Consider the following 20,118-nt stretch of genomic DNA (forward strand, 5'->3'; position numbering starts at 1 on the left):
AGACAGAAAAAGTACAGGTATCTATACAAAATTGTTCTGTATTTAACATTGAAAATCCATTCAATAAAATGTACCATCTTCAATTTTAAAAATACACAATTCTGAAGGGACTTTTTACATCCTTGTATCATCATCTACAGCCTATAAAGAAAATCTAAGTGCTCAAAGAAAAACCAATAAATTACCTCATTTAAATTTTTATTCATCATTTTTGTTTGGTTTTTTGGTAGGATTGAACCCAGGGATGCTTTACCACTGAACCACATCCCCTATCCTTTTTATTTTGTATTCTAAGACAGTGTCTCACTAAGTTGCTTATGGTCTTGCTAAGTTGCTAAAGCTGGCCTCAAACTTACCATCCTCCTCCCTCAGCCTCCAGAGCCGCTGGCATTACAGGTGTGCACCACCACATCCAGCTTTATTCATCTTAATTCTAATAATAATCCTCTTTTACTGCCCTGCCACCCGCTAAGAAAACCACAAAATTTTTAATAATAAATGTGGAAAGGCTTTAAGAATGTGTGGACCCAAGTGTTAACAGAATTCCAGGCAATATTCTCTTCTCTCCAAAAGCAACTAGCAGAAAAATAAAAAGGCAACTTCTTTCAAAACTACCTCCTTCCTTTTCATCCAAAAAGACAAGATTCTAGTTTTTCTTAAACATGTCTTGCCTCTAAAATAACTGTTTAGTCACAAATAAGGAAACTGTGTGTTTCAAAACCAAAAATAGGGGGAAGGGATATAACCAGGCTTTCATAAAGAACATGCATGTCCACACTCAAGCATACACAAACACCCACGCAAACACACCAAAACAAAAAAAGACAAATTAAAATCTCAAGTCTAATTTTTAAAGTTTCTTTAATTGCAAAAAATATATGCTTCTAGTTTTAAACAAAAACCAACTATAAGATAGGCATAAAGAAAGAAGTAAAATACCTGCCAACCTTGCCTATTCACTTCAATGCCCTTCTCCAAAGGCACCAACTATTCAATGGTTGCTTGAATTGTTTTCCAGATGTTTTAATGCATTTAAACACAAGTCTGCCTTTTTGCTGTAAAAATGCAGCATTCTCTATGAATAACTTAAAATGAAATATTTTGGTTATCTTTCCTTGTTAGAAGATATAAATCAACTTAATTCTTCATGGCTGCATAGCATTCTACTGAATACTACTTAATCGGTTCCCTTCTGATAGAAGTTTAGGTTGACTCCAACTTTTTAATACTGCAGACCATATAGTAAATAAGCACTGCTATACAGAGCATTTTATGCACTAATATCAATATTATCTATAGGATAAATTCCTAGAAATGAGACAAAAGGACTGTGCCAAAAAGCAAGGTAGTCAGCATTCTCTTTCCCATGTCCCCAACTGATTTCAGGTACCATTACTATCTATCTTTTAGTCTTCACCAGTAAAGTCGATGAAAATGGCATCTCATTTTTATTTGGTATCTCTTTAGGTAAGACTGAAGAAAGGTATGCTTATTAACCATTTGCATTCCATTGGCTCTGAAATTTTTCATTTTCCTACTGAGTTATTCATAAAATTTTTTGAACTTTTTACCAATTTTTAGGAGTTTTCAGCCAGCTTTTGGTCAAACAGCACACAAGCCTGCTGCTTAACTTGATTTATGGTGCTTTCAGGCCTCCAAAAATTTTTAGATTTGTATTCAATTAAATTAATCTTTCCTTCATCATTTTAGTTTTATATCATTTAAGGGAAGCTCTTTCCCAAGCAGAAATTTGGGGAAAATTGTTTATATAGTAACTTCTATTTTATTCCTTAAATGCTGTCAATAATACTGGCATAATAGTTCCTTCAGAGACTGCTCCCTGTTCATATCATTATTGAACATAAATCAACAATAGTTTCTCTAAAAACTTTCCTATAATCAACTAGTGGGCAGTTCTGTGCTAATTAAATACTGTTTGTAACTACTGTATCAAAAATTTAGTTTATTACTTTTAAGTTTCTTCTTGAAATCTACAAGTCGCAAAATAACTACCAAGCAGGCTTAATTTCTAGCAAGCCCAACTCTCTGTTCAATCCTTAAACTTCAACAGCATGAATGTAAAATAAAACCCGACAACTAGATCTTTCCTAGTGTAGCTGTAATTTAGTCATCTCTATAAGTCAAGGAATACTTCCTGTATGAACAAACTTTCAGTTTTGCAATAGCAGAAAATGCTTATGGTGGTGCTATCTACACAGTATTCTGTTCTTTCCCATCTCAGGTTCTGAAACAACAACAACAAAAAAAGTTCTACTTCAAATCACAATTATAAAATAAGTCTCTTGAGTTAGTATAACAATTCAAACTATCCCTTAAAGCTAATCAGATACCTAATCTAGACACCCTCTCTCAAGGGGGGGAAACAAACCTTAAGTTTTCTATCTCACAGTTTCAGGTATCAGGCCATTTTCAGTCTTCCATCTCTTTACTGACTGGCACAAATAATAGAACTTGGAAGTTAAGGCAATTGACACAACTCAGAGGGGAAAAAGAGTATCTTCCACAATTTGGACAGTACTTGTTTAGCATGTATGGGTTTCCAAAGTGGTGGTCAACTCTTGAAACTACCCTAGAAGCATCATAACAATTCACATCCAAGGACTGCCAATTCCATTCAGTGGCTTCCTTCCCCTTTGGGAACTATTCAAAAAGTTACTATTTTCTTTTACAACTACTCACCCAGGCCTCTTCCACTGATGAAAGCAGGCAAAGCCCACGCTGTGTGTCTGTCTCCTAGAGAAGATTGCATCTTTTATTTATCGCCCCTTGGCTTTATTTTCACAGTGAATTCCTGGCTTAAATGCAATCAGCCAAGAAACCCTCCCTATGTGCTCTCCTGTCATTCCTCATTGCCTGCAAGCAGAGTCAAGCACAGAGAAAGAAAAAAGAAAAAGAAAGAAAAACCTCAACGTTGCCAGCCAAGCCATAAAAATTTACACTCTAGTTTGTTATATACTGAGAAACCATAGACGTGTTTCAATCCATTTCAAACCAGCAGAAAAGAAAAATGGTATAACTTTGAAGAATGCTAATTAGATGTTAAAAAGGAGGAGGGAGGCAAAAAGGATGGATAGCCTCAAAAGCTAGCCCCTCTAAACAGAAGGAAAGGGTGCTGAGCATAGAAAAGGACAACACTGGGGGCTGCCTTTGGAAATAAATGACCATGCAGAAAATCACGTTTGCAGATTGCATTAGAATTCAAATTAACCAGACCGGATTAAAACAAATCTTAATTCTCTCTTGGGGCCACTATCCAGACCCACACCCCACTCCCCCAAAGGAGGCGGCTAAAAAGAACGGATTACAGAGAGAAAAGACTAAGAAACCAAAGATGCTTCCGAAAGCTATCCACATCAGTTTTGTATGGTGTTCACTACAATTTCAACATGGTAAAGAATTGGAAAAAATGCAATTTGTAATTAGGAGAAAATATGCAGAGAGAGGAGTTTCACTATAGCATTGTTCATTTTGATGCAGTTCAAACACTCCCATCGTTATGGCTGGCAAGATATCTGGACAGAATGGGGGGGGGGGACATTCCGGAGGTGGAAGGCCAGGGGACGCTTTTAAACTCGGTATTTGAGAAAACTCTCATGGTCTGTCAGAGAAAAGAGGGCTGTGCTGCTTTAAATCACAAGTCCTTCTCTTGCCTTTGTCAAATATCTTCTACTTTACAAGCCCTGAAAAGAAATAGAGACTCTTTTGTTTGGTTTCCCCTTTTCGGAGACTGACAGAAAATTGAAAAGGGCACAAATAAACCTACAAACGGGAACAAAGTGCCAGGTCGTGCCCAGCAGCCGCGCCAAGGGGACGCGGGAGCGGCCGCAGAGCCCGTTGCCTGCGCTCCTGCAGTCCGACTTCAAGTGGCAGTCCAGAGGTGCTCCTGGCGGCTCGCCGAAGCACCACGACCTGACCCCAACGCGGACCAAGCTCAGGCGGCGAGGCTCCCGAGCCGCCCCACAGAAAAGGGAAGCGCGAGCGGCTCCCTCTGGGGCCCGCGCCCCTTAATTCGCGAGCGTCCTCGGAGACCGAGGTTCCTCTGTAGAGGGTCCAACCTGCCGCCGCCTCCCTACCTCGCTACTCGGGGACAGGGGAGGCTGGAGGAACGCAGGACACTCAAAGCGGGACGGCCGGCGGAGCTCGCCTGCGCCAGACGCAGCAGCGACCCCGGAGCGTCGCGACTGCCCGCCCGTCGGAGCCCCGAGCGCAGCGGCCACCAAGCGGCGTTAATAAGCATTCCCCTCCCCTCAAATCGTGGTGGGAAGGAGGAGGAAAAGGAAGAAAGAAGAGCGAACGACAGACCAGAGGAGAGGGGGGAGAGTGCAGAGCGGCCCGGCCCCGGCTCGGCCCGGCCGGCATTGTCTGTGCGGCCCGCGCCCCCTCCCCCCTCCCCGCCCCGCACGGCCCCTCCACACACCGGAGCCCGAGCCCGACCGTCCGCCCGCGCCTTTGTCCACGTCCGCCCCGCAAGACGGGCGAGCAGCCCTCCAGGATATACGCCCCGAGGAGGGCAGGGAGAGCGCCAAGAGCCGGGGGGCGCCTACACCCACCCCGCCGACCCTGCGGAGGGGCGCGTCCTGCTGATTCATTTCCACTCGCACTGGCCCGTCCGGGGAGACCAAGACGGGGGCGGGGACGGAGAGAGGAAATGGGCGCTCTGTTCGCATGGACCGTCCGAGCCAGTGAGGACACGGGGCGGGGGTGCGAGCGCGCGCCAGGCTGCGGGGATGCCCGCGAAGGAGGAACGGGCGGCCTCCCAGAGGGACTGACGGACGGACAGACGGCCCGCAGCTGCCCCGTGACTCACCGACTTGCAGGACGTTGTCTACGCAGCCGTTCTCCAGCAACGCGATGCCCCTGCGGAAGGGCAGCCGCGTTTCGTCGCCGCCGTCCGCCGCCCCGGCGGCCCCCACCGACGGGGCCCCGGCCCCCGCGGCGGCGGCGGCGGCGGCGGCGGCGGCGGCAGCGGCTGCGGCGGCGGCCGAGGTGGCGGCCGGCGAGGACGAGGAGCCGCCGCCGCCAGTGCCGCCGCCCGCGCCGCCGGGGCCGCCGCTGTCGTCGCCGGGGCCGCCCGCGGCGCCGCCACCGGTGTTGAAGGACGAGTACATGCAGATCTCCCGCTCGCTGCGGGGAAAGGACCAGTAGACTATGCGGCGTTGCACCGGCTCCGGGATGCGCTCAAAGCGCTCTTCCACGCGCTGGAACGGCCACTTCTCCGCCACCCTGCGCGCTGCGATGTCCAGCAGCGACTCGGGGCTCTGGGTCTTGCCCGGCGGCAGCAGCGCCGCGCCGCCCCCGCACGCCGCCGCAGCCGCTCCGCCCGCCCGCGGGCCCGGCCGACAGGCAGAGCTGTAGCCGCTACCCGCACCGCCGCCGCCGCTACTGCCCCCGCCGCCGCCGCCGCCGCCGCCGCCCGGCCGGCAGCAGAGCCGTTTCGCGGGAGGAGGCTGCTGTCCGCGCTCCGCCATGACCGCGCCGCTTCTAACCCGACAGCGGAAGTGCCGGGACCCTATAAACGGCACAAGGAAGCGCGACACGCAAACGCCGTGGCGACGCCACGCTGCCATGTAGGGCCCGCCGCTCCTTGTACGGGCACGAGAGGTGTGGCCTTCTCCGTGACGCAGAGGCTGAGGCGGAGCTCCGATAGGGAGAACCTCGGACTGGGGGCGGGGCCTATGCAAATCGCTGGACTGAAACATAAATAGAGCACTCGGCGGACACGGGGGCGGCGGGGGCGGCCGGGTTGGGTGCCGGGTGGGTTGTGAGAATGTCAGGCTGCCGTGACGCGGGGGGCGGGACTCAGGCGGGGTTCCCGCGGGAGGGGGCGGATCTCTGGGTCTGGCCCAAAGTGGGTGAGTCTCTGTGCCCCCTGCCTACCCAACTTACCCCTCCAGTTCTTTACGTCTCTTTGATGTTCGACAAGTGAGGAAGAGCCATGTGGGTCGCAGCAGGGAGGGAGGGGAGACAGGGGGTGTGCAGAGAGGAGTGTTCGGGGGCTAATGGGGGCGGGGCCCGCGGTCCGATGCCCCACCCCCCGTCAGCCTGCCCGCCGGGGGAAAAGCCTCTGGGCGGAGGAGGCGCTTTCAAAACAAAGAAATGCGGCACGGAGCCCGGGGGACGCGGGTGGAGAGGAAGGCGGAGGAGGCGCGGCCAAGGCAGCCTGGCTGCCCGCTTCCCTTCCAACCAGTCCGGGGAACTACCCCCACCCCCAGCCGAGGCTGCAGCTCGGGGAAAGGGGGAGGAGGGCTGTGCACGGCGGTTGTTTCCACTTCACTTTTGTAGACCCGGGTGGGAAAAGAGAGCGCCCGCGTAGCTGCACCGCACCCAGCCCTGAGCCCCGCGTTCGCTCTGTCCCGGCGGCCGGTCTGGGAACCGAGCCGGCGGAGTGCCCGAAAAGGAGCAGAGCTCTTGGAACCTGCCCCGCAGCACCGCGACGCGCGTCCCGAGCTAACCGCGGCTGCCTCTCCCTTTCACTTCCTCGATCCCTTCGGGCTAGGAGGCCGGAGACGGGTGGAGCCGGGGAGCTTGAGATGCCCGTAGCCGCGCCGCCGAGATCCGCTCCAGACCCTGGGTTCTGCAGGTCGGGTGGAGCGTCCACCGGGCAGTGGATTTAGCAAACACACCTTTGTGAGTACACACGCCACGGGGCGGGCGCAAACCCCACGGGCGCGCGCTCACACGGCCCAGCCGGCTGCAGACGAGTGGTGGACAGCGGCAGCGAGCGCGCTCGGTGCGCACTTGGGTCTGAGGCCAGGTTCGGACTCTGGAGTCCCGGGGCTCGGGACACGCACCGCTTTCCTTGCGACCCTGGCGGCGCCAGAAAGGCCTGTTTTCCGGGGGCTAGGCAGCGAGGGAGAGCTGGCGAGCCAGGGAGCGCACGCTGGTCGCTGGTGTGAGGGCGCGGGCGGAGACAGAGGAGCGAGTCCAGGTCTGAACCGAGAACCCTGCGGACATTGTTCTTCGCACTCCACAGAGCTTGGTCAGGTCACGTCCAAGCACAGACTTAATTACCACGTTAGACACCCTTATTCTGCCCCACCTACTGTTTTTACTGTAAACAGTATTATAGATACTGTCCTATTGTTGAAGATAAATGGTATCTCCTTTGACACTTTCTCATCTTTTAAGGTTATCGACTGCTACCCACCGCCTGCCTTTTAGCCTGGATTTAAAAGGAAAGAGCGCGTCACGTTTTAAAGAAAACCGCCCACTCAGGGCCCAGGCGGTGGAGACCTTGAGCTCAAAGTCGGGCCTCCATGAGCCCCAGGCTCCTGCAGGTCACTGGGGACCGAACGCTGGCGGACTTTCCATAGCTGCTTACTTGTTAGGAAAATTTTGGTGACATTATGTTTTTGTATATCCGTCTAGTATTTTTCTGGGCATCTCCTCAATGCCAAGGAAAAGGCCTGGGCAGAAAACTGGAAGATCTTTATGGGTAGATGGAAGGTGAAATATCTTTCCTCCAGTTATTTTCTAAACCTCTTTAAAAATAAAAATAATTTTTTAAAAAATATATTTTAAGACAGGTGATTGAAGAAAATAAGTTGAAAGGCGTAACAGAATTTGAGCTCCACTTTGCACTCAGAAACAGTAATGATCCGATTTAGGCTTGTGTAATGTGTAGATTATCAAGCATTTTCACACGTGTATACACAGACTCACTGAACTGGAAAGTTTAAGATGACAAAACCTGTGCCCCCAGACAGGATAAGTGACTCATTCAGGGTTATATAGGGTGTTAGGGGAAGAGATTAATTCACATTGAACAGGAAAATAGACACCTTAAAAGATACCTGACCTTTAGAGATTTTAATATTGTAGTGAACCAAAGAGAACTGGATTTAAGGCATGACCTTTCTCTGGAAGAATTTAATTTAACTGTAATTCAAAGACAAGACCAGGGCCACCAGCTCAATCTGAACTAGTTTACCCCCTTCAGTCTCTGACGCTGTGACCACTAACTCCCTCTTAAACTGCCACCTCATCTCTGGTCTTCCCTAAGGCTATGCTATCATTTGTTAGTCTCCTACTTGTCTTCCATCTTTTTTAGTTTCTCTTCCTCCAAATTGTTTAATATACACCCTGCCCTATAGTTTAACATGGTCTTCTCTATTTTTGGTGACCCATCACTTGGAGAATTTCCAGCATCCACTCTTATCAAAAAAAAAAAAAAAAATATTTCCAAAGCTACTTGTTTATCTCTTCCCAGTGGCCACCTCACTTTTCCATCACCTCAGGATGCCCATGGGCACCTCAAATCCAAAGTACTGCTTTTCTCCAGAGTCTGTATTCCCTCTGTCCCCTGAATTTTTATTGCTGCTGTCGCCTGTTCCTAGGCCCCCCCCCAAGCTGTTTTCCTCTTTGACTTTGCCTCTTGCCTGCAACTCCCACAGTTTTACTTGCTGTGTTGTCTATCCCAGCCCTTCTTGCTGCTCACAGTCAATTATTCCTCCTCTTCACTCTGCAAGAGCCTCCTCACTGGCATGTCTGTATAGCCCTTCCTCCTCCAAATCCACCTCCACCCAGCTGCTGTGCTTCCTAAAGTACATTTCTGATGGTGTCACCCTCCTGCTCAAGTCCCTTTTAAATGACTCTCTGCTGCCTACTGGAAAAAATTCAAACTCAGATCTGATATTGATCAAACCCAACTTTCCAGCCTTGTCTCTCACTAAAACCCAAAAGAACTTCTCCCTTTCCCTGACAGAAATTCAGATGTGTTCCAACAGGATTTGTCCACTCCACACATTTGCTCAAGACATTCCTTTGGCCTGAAATATCTCTCTTCCCTGGCAACTTGTCAAATTCCTACCCTTCCTTCAAGGATTTGCTCAAATACCACTTATTCTGGGAAAATCCACCTGGGTGTGTGATCTCTCGCTCGCCGTGAGTCCCTCTAACACTTTGGATCTTCCTTGTGACATTCATACAGTTCTGCCTAGCATCACAGTTATGTACATAACTGTCTAAGCCGTTGTCTTCTCTCCCTTCCCTAGCTAGAAATTCTGTGAGGTTTGGAATCATGCCTCCTCCATCTCTGTAGTCTCTGAGTGCCCAGCACAGTACCACAAGGCTTCTGCCTCCCCAGAAGTTAGCTACACCCATGAGCAAGTGGTGGTATGTCATCCTTGGCTGATGCTTGTGCCACCCTCATTTGTAGAGATTTACAGCATTTTTTCCTGGTGTTCATAAAAATAATTACTAAATTACTTATAATTGCCCTTTTCCAGCAGGCTTCTACCCCAGGGACCAAATCAAGGGTAGAGCCTTCTCCAATGTTTCCCATTAGGCAATGGTAGGAAATCAAGTACAGAAAGTGTACAGCTTCCCATATGCAATGACTCATCATATCACATCACACCACACCACATCAGTTAGTATGGTCAGGAGCTAGGCTCCCAAAGGCTTCATAAATAGTACTCCCAGGAGTTAAACTGATGAACATAAGGAAGAGAGAACTCTCCACCTCCACCCAGACACCATATCCAGTACCTGCCCCAGTGCAATTAAATGCATAGCTAGATGGATAGACAGATGAATGGCAAAGGAATTTATTTAAAAAGAGCAGTGGAGTCCTAGCCAGAGATCCATCATGGCTCCATTAACTTAAAAATGAAAATTTTGAATTAAATTCAATGACAGTTTATCAAATTCCTGGTGGTGTTTTTCAGAGATACCTCGGTACCCCAAGCATAATGCATGTAACTTTGGAGCTAGAGACAAAAAGTAACACCTGTGGCAAAGCTTCCCACATGAGTCTTCGTCACACTAAACTTTGAAAGCTACCCTTTGATGGCCAAAATATCATAATCCTCAATGCTTAGGAGGAAGCTGCAGAAATAAAACAGGGCATTGCCTCATTATTGCTAGTCATCTCAGCTAATTAAGACAATAATTTGCCATTAGTAGGAAGGTTCCAACACATGAAAATTGGATTAGGTCTAAAGAACTTCAAAAGTCATTTAAAGAGGGACATAAAATTATGCACATTTGCATACTGTTTTTTATAGTGAAATATGTTTTGATATTATAACCAGAGCTAATTATATTACATAGAATATAATTCGATCATTTGGAGGGAATAAAAGCCGAAAACAGTATAGTTAGGCTATGAACTAGGCAGTAGTCTCCGATCCAGTAGTATGACAGAGAATTCCATTCTGTGTGGCTAAAAGGGATAAAGAAAGAGATATTAGCAATGACACTTCATCCATGAAAAATGTCCTTAAATAAGGAAAGTGTCAAAAGATTTTCCTTGCCAGTCTTTTTTACCAAAAACTTTCTTGGGCAAAATAAATAAATAAAGTTGTCAAGGAATAATCAACCCAAAACAAATCAGTTTAAAACTTGCTCTATTTTTTTAAGAGGAGAAAAATTGATGCTACAGAATCAAGCCACTTTACTAATAATATTTTTGGAGAACTAGGTCCTTTACAAACAAGAACTCATGTTGATGCCCCAGCCCTCCCTATACAAGAAGCAAATGAAGAAACTGAGACTGAAAAATTTGCTAAAAGTTATTTGGCTCCTACTCAATCAGGGAATTCAAATTGAGTTTGTCTGATTCCAAAGCCAGAAGAACTCCTTTCATTATCCAGTGTCTCCCAAACTTGCCAGATCATCAGAACCATCTTGAGCACTTGTTAAAAATATAGATTTCTTTTACTGATTTCCTGGATATTCTTATCAGCAGGTGTGGGATGGCATTAACCCATACCCTGGATAGTTCTTCCTAAGAAATAACTTTAGAAAACATCTATCTCATACCACATTGTCACCAGTTCATTCCTTAAGATGTACTCTTTCAAAATTTGCTATAATTATAAGTAAATGTATTCAATCACTGATAACCAACAGATCTTTTCCATCCTACTTCTTAAAAAAGTGTATTCTGTTAAGGTGGAAACCTTTAAAGTTTTAAAAAATAAATTATTACCTCTCAACACATACCAAAAAATCAGATTGGCAATTTACTTACAAATTAAACTGCTTCGTATTTTATGATTTGGACAATAATTCTACCTTCTAAAGGTAATATGTACTATTTGCTTTCATTAAATATTAGGTAATCTACTCTTATTAACTTTTAAAAAACATTTTATGTAAATAGAATCTTTGTACAATTTCAATGTTGTAAAAACAGACCATTCTCTTCATTCTACCATTCAGTCCAAAGTGCAATGGTAAAGATCTTAGGAAATAAAAACTACTCAGAACCAAAATGTTTTTCAAGTCTCAAAACAGGCTTAAAACTAAATGGTAGCCAAAAGAAATAGAAATTCACACTTAATTATAGCTTTTAGTCTGTTCCATTTTTAATAACTAACTTTTTACTAAGTATTTTGTTAAGATTATCACAAGATTGCCGGGCATGGTGGCACACACCTGTAATCCCAGCAGCTCGGGAAGCTGAGGCAGGAGGATTGCTCTTAAGTTTAAAGCCAGCCTCAGCGACAGCAAGGCAGTAAGCAACTCAGTGAGACCCTGTCTCTAAATAAAATACAAAATAGGGCTGGGGATGTAGCTCAGTGGTCGAGTGCCCCTGAATTCAATCCCCTGTACAAAAAAAAAAATCACAAGGTAGAAGATCATTATTTAATCAGATACAGTGATGATAGATGATATTTACTTTTACCTGCATCAACTAGGGAAAAAATATTACCATTTAAACACTAAAAAGTGGTATAGAAGAATCATAATTCAGAAAATTAACAATTTCTTAAAATTGTATCAGTTTACCAGTTGACTCTTTTTCATCTCTGATATGTGATTATGGTACAAGGAAAACACATTTAAAATCTTAGAAACTAGCCAGGTACTATGGGGGAACTCCTATAATCCCATCTACTCAGGAGGTTGAGCAAGAGAATCCAAAGTTCAAGGCCAGCCTGGGTTATTCATCAAGACTGTGTCTCAAACTAAAAATAAAAAGAGTTGGGGATGTAACTAAATGGTAGATTGCCCCTGGGTTCATTCATTGGTACCACAAAACAACAAAAAGCATTAAATACTACAGTAGGAACATATTCTCTAGAGAACAAGATACTCTGGCATGTATAAAGGATACATTTGTGAAAATAATGTCATTCCAAAATCATTTCACAAGCATATGGCATGAGCATTTTCCAAAGTGCTCAAACAACATTTCATTCATTCTCATTCCTGTTTGGAGAAAGTAAAGATGTAGAATTTTGACAATCAAATAACTTTAGGGGACACCTTATGCCTAGATGGAGTATTTGTATTTATGACACAAACATGAAAATTAAAGTTAAAAATATGAAAGTCAAACTTTAAAATGGAATTATTAAGGTCATGTTATCACCTACAATATTTTTAAATATTCAGGAACTCACTCCCTGTCAAGAATAGCATCATGACAATTCAGATGTGAAAAGTGTCACTTCCAATGACTTTGTTCAAACCCAGAATTAGATAACTTGTGAAAATGAAGAGGTTTCAGCAAAAGCTGGTGTATCAGACATTTTTCCCATGTGAAGTCTACATTAACTAACACCTCCACAGAACCAGACTACAGCAAAACCAGCACTATGCAGAACCTTCCTGAGAACCATTAGGTTCCCAAAAAGCTGATCCTACCAAATCAGTTTTTAGCAACAAACTGTTTTATAAAGCTTAACCCTGTACACTAGAAATGTCTCTAAAACAGTACATACTTCTTGGACTTCTTAAATACAGCACAAGGAGTTAGTAGAAATATGATGATGTCCTTAAGCTATACCAAGGTATAAAGGTTGTCCATAACTAAAAGCTCAGTTTGCTCTCTCCCTTTCTTTCTTTCTTCCTCCTTTCTTCTATTTTATTCCTTTTATTTTTTCTTTTTTAAATGGTGGGGGCGATTTACTGGGAATTGACCCTAGGGGTGCTTAACCACTGAGCCACATCCCCAGTCCTTTTAATTTTTTTTTTTTTTTTGAGACAAGGTCTTGCTAAGTTGCTGAAGCTGGCCTCAAACTTGTGATCCTCCTATCTCAAACTCCTTGCTAGAATTATAGACATCTGCTGACTTACCCACTCCTTTCCTTTTAAAAAAAATTGTTTTTATGTCCTACTTTTCTAGGTTTTTTGTTTGTTTGTTTGTTTTTGGAGGGGGTCTTCTCCTTTACAGTGTGCCTTGTTGCTTTTACTTAGGGCCATACAATCACTCGTAGCATTCTTCTTCTCTTTCTGGATTATTACTTCCCCTCTACTGTGGTCTCAGAATGCAAACAAACTGAGAAGTACCTATAAATAAAAATCAACTAAATTCTTAAATGAGAATCTTCCCTCTGGTCGAAATATGCGTCGTCTTTGTCACACCTTTATTTTTCCTTCTTGCAGACTTCCTGGATCCCAAATGGGTCTCAGATAACAGGGAGATTATTAAATGGCTAAACTCTGGCTTCAGAGGGTTAATACATGATGATTATTGAAATCCATGTGACTGGGGTGTCTACCAAATCGTCATGCACAAAATAATATCTAGTGAATATGATTTAGATTTAAAGTATTTCATGAAATCTCAACCTTTGGAACTTGGTGGGTCACTTCTGGAATCTATGGCAATGTTCTGACAGATTTCAAATGAACCAAAAGCTGCCAGTGCTTGGTCGCTTGGGAGAACTGTCTGCCCTGCATTCCTATTACGGCATGAGCTCCCCCTGGAAAGAGGACTGGAGATCAGATCCTTCACAACCTGCCCCACAAGAGGCAAGGCTGTCCATTCCAATGACCTGGCCCTGCCCACCTCTCCAGCCAGCCTTGTCCCAAGTTCATCCCCCTCATCTGGGGCTTTGCCAAGGCAGACTACTCAGGCCAGCTTTCAGTTCCTTGAACACTCATTTGCTCCAAAGGGCTTTTGCCCAAGAGTACCCTGTCTGGATGTTCTCTTCCCCAGGCCCTGCAGCCACTGCCAGGTTTCCTCCTACTCAGCTTCATCACACTTCCTTAGGAAAGCTGGACCGCCCTGCCAGGTCAGCTCTGCCTATTACACACTCGAGTAGTTAGCTTACTTACTTCTCCTGGGAGCTCTTGTCCAAGTTGTCATTTTTCATTTAGTCATACATAGGACAGATTACCTGGAAAATAGTAGGTGCTCAATAAAGATTTGTTCACTCCATGAAGGGAGCGGGGGTACTTTGGGCAGACTGGCCTCCTTATTATGGTCAACATCAAGGTATTCCAGGAGAGCAATTACCAACAGCTTACAAAGCACGTGGGTCTTTCCTTTCAAGAAACGAATAAATTCTACTCTACGAACATTCAGCAGCATGATGTGAAGCTATTACTGCTGTGTTCTGGAAATCATTGCATTATTTCAAGCAAAGAAATAAGAAGGAAATCTTCCCAAACAAATGTCAAAAACTTTACCACACTGTCACACATGCTGCCTGTAGCATTTGTCTTTTGTTAATTTTTTTTTCCCCTGGCTTTCATCTCAAGTGTCTCTCAAATTTTGGCAATTTTGAGTCTCCCCGTTACTATGGAAGAAGGAAACAATAATCTCAGAGATTGGGAGAGGAGAGAAATCCACTTTATGAGGGTTCTAGTGTTTTCCACCATCAATAGTAATTTGTGCATTGAGAGAATGTTGATTAGGAGGCAGTTCTTCTGGGTCATCAACAAATATTTATTTTTGTGCTTCTGATGTGCCGGGCATTGTTCTGCCCGGACATTGTTCTGCCCGGACAGTCTCCACCTCCAAACTGCTACATTGAGGATAAACATGCTCTCCCAGATGAGGGCTCTCTGGTTTATCCTTAAATGAGGTTCAAGTTGTGGAGCATGAACTAGGAGCTCTAAGTGAGATCTTTCCCTTTTCCCTCCAGGCACCAGCACAACACTTCAGACATTTCACAGAACTCTTCCTGACACCCTGGAAACTGTGGTTACAAAGAACCATACTATATATAGTGTCAATTTTATTTTTTTTCTGTCCCTATGTCACAGGTGGATAAAGTATCTTAATTTTCAGAGCAAGAAATAAACATTCGATGTTGCTTTTTGTTTTTGTTGTTCTGAAGTCTTATTGGTTAATAATTGCTCATATCCACAGAACCCTTAACCAGTTAGTAATAAAAATTCTTGAAAAATCTGGAAAAGGAAAATAGTTTGTCTCCTTAGTAGGCAAATGCCCACAATTTTACATCCTGTTAGAATGAATTCGTTTCTTTCTGACTTTGAACCTAGAACCTCCATGCATGTATATGCCTACGTAAGACTTGGTTTTAGTTGGTTAAATGATACTGTATTATAAGAATCCACACCTTGTATCACCAGAAAATTGGAAAGTTCTCTGAAGGACAGATATAAGAGATTCTAAAACCAACTATTCATTTGCTTCTGTGTGGAAATTCGGCCTGCTGGTCTCTCCCTCTCTGTTTAAGTATAGACCTTCCTGTTGAGCATCAACCTGATGAATTGCTTTCCACAGCAATCCCCCACCCCCAGCTCCTTTTTCTTGCCTCTGATTCTTGCCTGAGGAATACCCAGAGGAGGCCTCTACCTAAAAAGTACATTTGAGCAAGGCAGTCTCCAGACTAAAGATATTCTTCAATTTACAATTCAACCATTAGAGTTTTGGTTCTTTGGCACCTTTGTTAGTCTTTGAAAAAATGTCAATATCCCTAGGAAGGACTAAGACTGAAGTCATTATCAGTTTATGTTCCCAACAGATTCCTGAAACAACTGAGTGCCAACCCTCTGTGGAATATTAAAGTCAGGACTGGCCCTAGATAGAGGGCAGTGCTAAAGGAAAGAGGGACCTCTGTGTGGTGAAATTAACACTGAACGGGCTTCACTAATTCTACCCTGGATTTCACTCTTCAATTCATAGGCTCTCCTTAACGGTCTCTTTCTCCACCTACAACACCCACAACCGCTTTGCTTCTCTTGCCTAGGTTTGACTGTGTGTGAGGCTGTGTGTGTGCATTTTACCTCTGTGCGTGAACATCTGTGTCTATATCCCCAGGTCTTTCTTTGGTCGTGATACTGGCTTGTCTAATGGTGGTAATCATAAAAAATTAATTCAGATTACTTGTTGGATGATTTAGGTATTTTCAGCTTCATTAACAGCTAATCACTGCACAATGGATTACTCCTCCAGGGTTTGAAATATGCCTTCAAGGTGGCTAGACTCCCGGAATGATCATGTAAGGGGACTTCAAGAGGGTGTCCTATACACACAGCTATTATGTCTTTTGTGTGAACATGTGCTTGCCTATGAACTGTCTGTGCATGTTCTTGGCAGATCCCCTTTCTTATTCTCCACTCGCTGCCGCACCCCACTCTCTACCAGGTCTGTCTTCAGATCCCTTGGTCACCAAGCCTCCTGGAGAGGGGCAAGAGCTCATTTAGGTCTAGGAGCACCCTGAGAGGAGCACTCCAGTTTTCCTTTGGCAGAGACAGGCCAGCCAACTGTACCCATCAGGGTTCACAATGAAGCTGGAGGTGAAAGGTGTATAGTCTGAAGGCTGAGAAAGGTACCACTGGGGATATTACCAAGTATATTACCACCCTTGGAAGGTGCTCATCTTGCCATGACCTGAGGAACAAATTAGCATCAGTGACAAAAGTGTGACCCTAAAGCCAAGGTCTTATGTGAATTCTGTCTCCAACCACTGAAAATATTCTGGTGGGCGTGGAAGTTTGGTTGGCACAGAAGCCAATGCCCTCTTCCATGACAGCCCAGGCTTTGACCAACAAAAGTCAGGTTCACCAGAGTGGCAGCAGATTAAGGTAGGGCACGGGACTCAAACCTTGCATCCACATCTAAATCCTGTTTTTGCAGGTCTTATACAAACCACTAACTCCTCCAGCCACACAGGATGCTCTATAGGTAGGACTAACCCTGTCTGCCCTTGACAGGGGCCATTTCCAAGGGCTGGTTGGATCTGTCAGGAGTTTTCTCTTAACATTTATCAATGACCATTGTCAGGTGTTGCTAGGGTTGCAGAAGAAAGGTTTCACTTGATTGGCTAAGCAACTGTATTCCTTAACCAATCCAAACGCTGTGCCTGGGGGAGGGGGGACTTAACAAGATAGAACAATATCAAGCACAGGCAGACGCATTCCGTGTACTAATAAGGCGTCTGGAAAAATGGAATTATAGTGTGCAGGAATCCCATGCCCCTCCACAGCTCCAGCCATGGCCTGGTTGCTATTCAAAGCGTTACAGCATAAGTTAAAGTCATTCCCACTGATTGGAGGATATCAAGATTTCAAAACAGAGGAGTAGCAATTGTAAGGAGGAAGTAAAACTCCTTGCTCATTGTGTTTCACAGCCTTCCTTAGTAAAACTGCTGAATTGTAATTTAAAATATTCCACCCTTTCAAATAAATTAAGCTCATTCCTTAAAAACAGGAAGTGAGAGAGGCACACATGTATTGTCAACTAGACATGCACAGACCTCGTCCCACAAAGCAAAGTTGAAAATCACAGAACAGTCCCATGTATTCATTTTAAAACGATGACAACTGGGTTCACCACTGGGGAGGCATTATGCCTCTGGCAGTGCACTCTTGGGCTAAAACCTGCATGCTAATTAGGAAACAAATGAAAGACAAATATCAGCTTGAAGGGAAATTTGGATCTAGTCGTACATATTCAGACACTCAGATAAACGTCCTGGTACTAAAGAAAATCAGAGTGTCCTCAATGGTAGCAATGACTGAACCCTCCCTTCAGAAAACAACTGCCAGGAAGCCAGATGTTCCTGCTGAACTCTGGTCATAGATCAAACACAAACAGCATTATCTGGCCTGAAAAATGAGTCAAGCTTCTGTATGGCGCTGACTCCCCATTCAGTTAGCAATACAATCACCAAACTGTAGCATTTTTATTGTGTGTTTTTATTCAGTCACAAGAAAAGTTTAAGTCTTTCTGGACAAGCCTCTTGCTCTGCTCTCAGACCTGTGCTCTGGAAAGATGGAGCTGCTATTCAAGAATACTAGTGGAAGGAAGGAAGGGAGGAAGGGAGGAAGGAAGGAAGGAAGGGAGGAAGGGAGGGAAGAAGGAAGGACAAAAGGAAAAAATAAAATGTGCCAATGTACATTTTCTGTGCAGCCCAACCCCTATTGCCCGTGTCCCTATCCAACTCTGTCTCTTATGCTCACAAAGGACCCCACAGTTGACCTAAGTGATTGAGCTTATTTTCAAACTCTGAAATGCAATTTCAGTGTTCTGTCTGTATTTTACTTCATGTGCATTTTGAAGTAGCTCAAAATGAGAGAAAAGAATAAAAGATTTCAAGGCTGGATAGTTTCACCTCCCACCTCCATTGGTATAAATGATATAAAGAATATCCATGGGCATAAAATGATTTTGGAGAAGGGATGGCAACAGGACTGACTTAGGAACTGCACAGAAAGGAGAGCCTCACAGTCCTCTCCATCAAATTGGGGTACCCACTTAATGCTATTCACACTACTCTTCAGTAAGACCCATCTCAATTGGACTTTGCTCTAAATCCTCCAGTACCTTAATGGAGTCACTATTGATAGCAAAAATTACTATTCCAATGGGGAAGAAATTTAGAGCATGTTCAATTAATTCTATGGTTTCGTAAGATGCAAACGCAAATACTTGTTCTGTTGGCAACATCTTAGGAAGTGATTTAACCCACTTGCATGGTTAGGCATAGCTTATCATATGGCCCTGTGATTTTAACCCCATTCATTTCTCCCTTTTGATGACCTCCATCGTGTGTGTATAGTAATTCTTGGGACCACTATCTTTATTTCAGAGATCCTAATGTCCAATTTGATATTTCAAAACTCAGAACCCATCCTGACCTCATCTGCTCTCTTCAGGAACAAATCCAAGAGAAGAGAAAACTTACCATTTGCCTATCATGTTCCTATGGAACAGTTGGGCCTGGACTGGTAGGTTTTGAAATTTGTCATCACCCTACATTCTTACCCAGCCTGGCAGGTACACCCCCAGTCACCACACAGTATTCTCCAGGGTTAGCACTCCAGGGCTTTGTGAATTGGTTCACTCTCTCCGTTGTTCATATTTCAAGATCACTTTTGATTAGAATCATCCTGTTCATTTGGTTTATAAAAGTCTTACTGGATCAATGAAAAAAATCTTGACCACAAATTCCAAACTGCAAATAAACAAAAGTTCAACCATTTAAGTTTCACACACACCCCTTTTTATTCCCCGCTGAACCACGATCTCCAATACAGGGGGAAATCTGCTAATGATTTTAAAAGTACAGAAATAAAGAAGAAAACAAACAGCCTGGGATAACCCACAAATAAAGAATCAGTCGCAGACCATTAATGATCACTAGGAAAAGATGGAATCACAGAGGGAGCTACTCAGGAGTTCACATGAAAGTTGGAAAGATCACATTGAGTTTGCACCTCAAGAAACTGTCTAAGAAAAAGTAGGCTAAAACAAAAATGAAGTTAGGCTGAAAAGATGTGAGTTTAGTTTTCGAAAGTTTAAGTTTGTAGTGAATGCCCCTTTGGTTCAAACAAGAAACAAAGGGAGAAATCAAATAGCTTCATGGACAAGCAGAGCAGTTGGTAACAGGTCTGAGTTGGTAAAATCTTGGAAAAGGCTCCAAGATACAGCCTTAGAACAAGCAGGAAGGACCCCTACATCTCTCCAGCTGTCCACTATTTCACCAAGACCTTCCTGCTTCAGGAACAGACTGCTCCCATTTTCAATCTTGATTGTGCCCTAGCCATCACTGTCACCTAGCTCTCCCTGTGGATTTCTTTCTTTTGTTTTAATTATTTTCTTAAACCTTTTCCAAGAGGGTCCATTTTTATTGATTCCTGCCACACATTCAAACTTTTTAAGATACCATCTCTCAATAACATATGCTTAACTTATAAAAACCCATCGATCACATTCATGAGCATGAGGGCTGATATGTTGTTGTTGTTGTTTGAGTGGGGGACAGTTGTGGCTATTTCTAGCCATCAACATAGAAGAGGGCTTGTTATATTAAAGTGAATGATAGGTTTAGAGTTGGCTTCATTTCTATGATTTCTTGAGCATTTTTACAAATTATCAATTTCCTCAGTTGTTCCCAAATGGATGTTTCTTTAGGCAAAACCATTATTACAGCACATTCAGTAAAG

General features: G+C 44.3%; 2 protein-coding genes across 3 annotated transcripts in view; one reads left to right on the forward strand and one right to left on the reverse strand.

Moving 5' to 3' along the window:
- The window catches only part of Zswim6 (zinc finger SWIM-type containing 6), a 191,025-nt gene extending 185,521 nt beyond the window's left edge, over positions 1 to 5,504 (reverse strand). For both annotated transcript variants that reach the window (XM_005319587.4, XM_078016106.1), the window contains exon 1: positions 4,829 to 5,504. In XM_005319587.4, coding sequence (XP_005319644.2) covers positions 4,829 to 5,489 — 661 coding nt within the window. In that variant the 5' untranslated portion in view covers positions 5,490 to 5,504. The remainder of the gene's footprint in view (positions 1 to 4,828) is intronic.
- Positions 5,505 to 5,815: 311 nt separating this feature from the next.
- LOC144365168 (uncharacterized) lies at positions 5,816 to 7,534 on the forward strand. The gene is made up of 2 exons (XM_078016111.1): positions 5,816 to 6,648; positions 7,150 to 7,534. The coding sequence occupies exon 1, from the start codon at positions 6,021 to 6,023 to the stop codon at positions 6,633 to 6,635; it is 615 nt and encodes a 204-aa protein (XP_077872237.1). The 5' UTR covers positions 5,816 to 6,020; the 3' UTR covers positions 6,636 to 6,648; positions 7,150 to 7,534.
- Positions 7,535 to 20,118: the final 12,584 nt, after the last annotated feature.

The sequence above is a fragment of the Ictidomys tridecemlineatus genome, chromosome 1, assembly GCF_052094955.1.
Source record: "Ictidomys tridecemlineatus isolate mIctTri1 chromosome 1, mIctTri1.hap1, whole genome shotgun sequence".
NCBI classification, from domain to species: domain Eukaryota; kingdom Metazoa; phylum Chordata; class Mammalia; order Rodentia; family Sciuridae; genus Ictidomys; species Ictidomys tridecemlineatus.